Below are 4,005 nucleotides of genomic sequence, written 5' to 3'. Positions count from 1 at the left end.
TCTGCTCGTGTCGGTGTGACGGCGCCCCCCTGAGGCCCCGCCGCGCAGTGTCACTGCCCTTGTGTCATCATGAAAGGTCCAGTGGAGCACACAGCGCTGATCAATTAGCCACAGGGGGGAGGTGGGGGGGGGGGGGGGGTGAATATGCAATTAGAGCTTTGCAGTCACACACTCGCAGGCCGAGGTTGGAACACCAGAAGCAAAAGAAGAATGAAGCTGCAGCAGGATGTGAAACGTCAGAGACGGCTGACTACGGGAGCCTCGGTTAACCTTTGAACTGTGCGATTGGCGCTCGGCCTCCGCGGGGGATCACAGACCTTCCAAACTTCATTTCTATTAAATTTTAGTAACCGAAGCAGTTGAGCTTTCTAAACACGACGTGCGCTTTGCTCCCATTGTTTTAAAAACATTGAAAGTAGATCAGGCCCCTTGGATCACTTCCTTTAGAAACCACACACACACACACACACACACACACACACACACGCACACGAGGCTGGTCTGACAGGAAGTAACCTCGATGATGGAAATTCAGCGCTTCTTCTTTCTTTTTCGTGTGCTGAGGATGCTGGTGAAGATGGCCGCTGTCTTCCCCCTCGCCGTGCTCCTGCTCTGCTGCTCGTCCGTCTCCTGCGCAGGTAACGGCTCACCTGAGCCCGACGCCCTCCTGACGCCAGGCGCTAGAACAGGAACGGTGTTTAGAACAAAGCCAGCGGCTTCTACGGGCTTCTTTGGTGTCAGGGCTGAAACTTGACTTCCTGCAGTCGTTCTGACTCTTAACGTTTACTTTAAGGTTTAAGATGATAAATCGTATTGTTACATTTCTATATATGTTGAACTGTGAAGATAAACGCTAAAATAATCTATTTCAAATTTAAAGATGGGTAAATAATTTAGATAAAACTCCAAAACTCCGTTTGGTTCTAAATATACAATAAATGGCCTCAAATATGCAGGAATAATCCTGTAGATTTGACTATTACAACAACCAGAGGAAAATAGATAAGATCTAAATTCAAAGCTGTTTTTTAAACCAGCAAATTGTGATTGGGTTCCTGTTGAGGTTCTTTCAGAGGATGCAGCTCAAAATAACCACGTTTGTGGCAGTTATGACGGAAACCGCTGACACATGAGATTTAGTGAAGGTTTAACAGTATTATAAACATACATTTTTGAACACACAAAATGTAACCTGTTCAACTAAACAAGCGATTCATGATCATCACTATTAAGAAGCGTTTGTTTGACATTTCTTCTTAAAGGTCAAAGTTGATGTTTGTCCGGTTCCATGTGGCTTCATAAAAAAAACCTGCGGTTCTTGATTTTAATCGTCGACGACGCGACTAACAAACAGTCAGAGGTCGTCACGCAGCGCTGGATGGTGTCATCTGGAGATCGCAAATTGTTCTCCAAGCATCACGCCTCAATCACCTTCCCGTCTCCAGGGACGCTGTTGTCATCCGGCTTTTAAAATGGCCTCCCGTTACGGCGTTGTGACAAAATCAAGTATTTCACTTTGCTTTCCATAACGTGAAACGAGGCGGTGGTTTGTCAAACGTGCTCATTTTCAAGAGGATGTCAATCCTCTTCGTTCAGTACTTTGTGTAACCTTTCACTTCCTCTCAGAAGCCACCTTCTTTTAAAACAGTTCTAATAACTAGCTTTATTACACCCCCCCCCCCCCACTGAAAACGCATAAACCGCAACCGAAAAAAATACAATTATATAATAAAATTAAATAATTACAGAACTCAGAGTTATTTTTATTTTGAATACTTTGTGTCCCTTTCTCTCGGTCCCAAAGGTGCTCCCCAGCAGTGCAAATCTTACGCCGTGACAGGCGGGACGGCCACGGTGGCGATGACCATCGCGGTGCAGCAGTCGGACAAGCTCGCCTGGATGCACAACAACTCAGTAATCCTGCGCCGGAGCAAAGGCAGCTTCAGCTTGGGGGGTCCGGACCTGGTGACCGCAAACGGATCCCTGAGGTTGACCAACGTGGGCCACGACAAGGCGGGGGCTTACAAGGCCGAGGTCCACGGCGCCGACGGGAGGATTAAAGGGACGCTGGAGACCAGTTTGTGCGTGTTGGGTAGGTTGCAACTGACAAAAACGAGAACGGCAGACGTGAGGAACTCGTGTCGCGGTGCGTCATGAGTCCGATGTCCTCTCCTCAGACCCCGTCCCCAAGCCCACGGTGACGCGTGAATGCATCTCCAAGGTCAACCAGGTCAAATTCACCTGCGTTGATCCACGCCAGGTGAGAAACCGACACCCGGTATGTTCTGCTTTATTTAAACACACGGTGGCGTCCAACATCGTCTCATGGGGACTCTTCTCGCCCAGCAGGACAAGGGTCACGAGGTCGCGTGGCTTCAGAAGGACAAAGTGCTGCAGAGGGAGACGGGCCGGACTCTGACACGAACTGTCGATCAGGTGAAGGCTGATCCGGTCGCGTGCAGACTCTCCAACCGCGTCAGCTCCAATGAGAGCGCAGCGCTCCATCACGCCTGCGTTGACTACGGTGAGTGTTTGGCGGCAGGAGACAGAAAAAGAGCGGCGAACGGGCCGGAAACCGAAACACTTGATTCCATGTGTTTCTCCTCGTCTTCCTTCCCCTTCTCCAGCGTCCTTTTGGCACAGGGAGCTACTCGGGATTAACACGTGGATTTTCGTGGCCGCCGGAGGAGGTACGTCTGCTGGGAAAGCGGCCCCTGGTCCTCTGGTCCTCGCGGGGCCTCCCTTCCCTCCGGAGGGCCTTTCGTGGGAAGAAGAGGAGGGGGGGATGGGGGGGGGGACAGATGATGAGCATTAACGTCCGTCCATCCTCACCAGGTGTCGTTGTGCTGCTGATTATCGTCGTCATTGTTTGCTGCGTCTGCAACAAGCGGAGGAACCGCATGCAGCTGGAGGGTGAGTTTCCTTTTCTTTTTTTCACGCCACCTTAATGCCATAATTCATGTTCTCATAATCTGCGCCTGCTTCCCCCCCCCCCAACAGAAGAGGGGGAGCTCCGTTTGGCGTGGACCAACGAGAAGCAACAGCACCATCAACACCATACCTGTCCGGATCACCATCGCCAGGACCAGCAGCCCGCCGGCCACACCGGCCCCCGCCAGCAGCGCTCCAGACAGCAGCGCCCCGGGGCGCCGGAGCAGCCGCGGCCCAGCCCCCGCAGGCCCGCCCAGGTAGGAGGAGGAGGAGCAGGAGGAGCAGGAGGAGGTGGAGCAGTTCTCATCCCTGAAACGGCGCCATCTGACCTTCTGCTCCTTCCCTCTCCCCCCCCCTCCCGCAGGCCCCCAGGCCGCCCGGTCAGGATGACGAAGAGCAGCCGCCTCCTCTTCCTCAGCCCAGGAAGAACGGCCCCGGACGGCGCAGGGTGTGACGGAGCGTGAGTGATGGAGACGCCTTTCATGGCTTCACCCGCTTTTCTTTCTTTTTTTTAATCCCCGTCGTGGCGTTGTTTCTTCTTTGTTGCTCTTTGGGTGGTGCGACGCGTTCGTGGAGACGTGACTCTGCAGTCCTCTCTTCTCCCTCTCTATTTATTCAGCATGTCATCTTATCATAGCGCAATGTGTTTTTTCCTCCATGCTTTTACTTTCTTGCTGCATAGAAGAAGGCCATTTGAAGAGGTTTTATTGTTATAACTATTATTATTGTGATTCACTTCACGTGTTTAATCAAACTATTTTGTGTACATGTGAATTCATTCCTTTGTTGTCTCTTGTTTGTATTTGTGGGTGAATTTGTGAATTAAAGGGAACACATTTTTACCAGAAAGGTCTCATTTCATTCATCCATTACATTACATGTCATTTAGCTGAGGCTTTTATCCAAAGTGACATCACATTCCATTCCATCATAATGTGGATTCATGTTTTTACAAGAAGTCAACCACCAACCAACAATAAGCATTTACAGAATCTAAAGAATTTCCACCGACACAAATGACATCCGTTCTAACGCAACTATTCTAACAGCAACACTTAGTCATCGTCACCTTTT

The 4,005-nt window shown here is 50.4% G+C and overlaps 1 protein-coding gene across 2 annotated transcripts; it reads left to right on the top strand.

Annotated features, from left to right (window-relative positions):
* LOC119220747 (T-cell surface antigen CD2-like) lies at window positions 1-4,005 on the top strand. 2 transcript variants are annotated; one of them, XM_037476973.2, is made up of 8 exons: window positions 1-638; window positions 1,805-2,092; window positions 2,178-2,260; window positions 2,347-2,524; window positions 2,628-2,690; window positions 2,836-2,913; window positions 3,001-3,188; window positions 3,296-4,005. In XM_037476973.2, the coding sequence occupies exons 1-8, from the start codon at window positions 521-523 to the stop codon at window positions 3,383-3,385; spliced, it is 1,086 nt and encodes a 361-aa protein (XP_037332870.2). In that variant the 5' UTR covers window positions 1-520; the 3' UTR covers window positions 3,386-4,005. The 2 variants fall into 2 exon arrangements, with proteins under 2 accessions (XP_037332870.2, XP_037332879.2); XM_037476982.2 differs by having other exon boundaries at window positions 2,350-2,524; window positions 3,296-4,003.

This window comes from Pungitius pungitius, chromosome 3, assembly GCF_949316345.1.
Source record: "Pungitius pungitius chromosome 3, fPunPun2.1, whole genome shotgun sequence".
NCBI lineage: Eukaryota > Metazoa > Chordata > Actinopteri > Perciformes > Gasterosteidae > Pungitius > Pungitius pungitius.
This window is presented reverse-complemented; position numbering and strand designations above follow the sequence as displayed.

What these genes read in the sequence shown, in the direction of transcription:
- LOC119220747 (XM_037476973.2), top strand. Translation starts at nt 521, where the DNA reads ATGATGGAAATTCAGCGCTTCTTCTTTCTTTTTCGTGTGCTGAGGATG. An exon ending in GACCAGTTTGTGCGTGTTGG is followed by an intron (nt 2,093 to 2,177) that starts GTAGGTTGCAAC and finishes TCCTCTCCTCAG; the next exon opens with ACCCCGTCCCCAAGCCCACG. An exon ending in GCCCCCGCAGGCCCGCCCAG is followed by an intron (nt 3,189 to 3,295) that starts GTAGGAGGAGGA and finishes CCCCTCCCGCAG; the next exon opens with GCCCCCAGGCCGCCCGGTCA.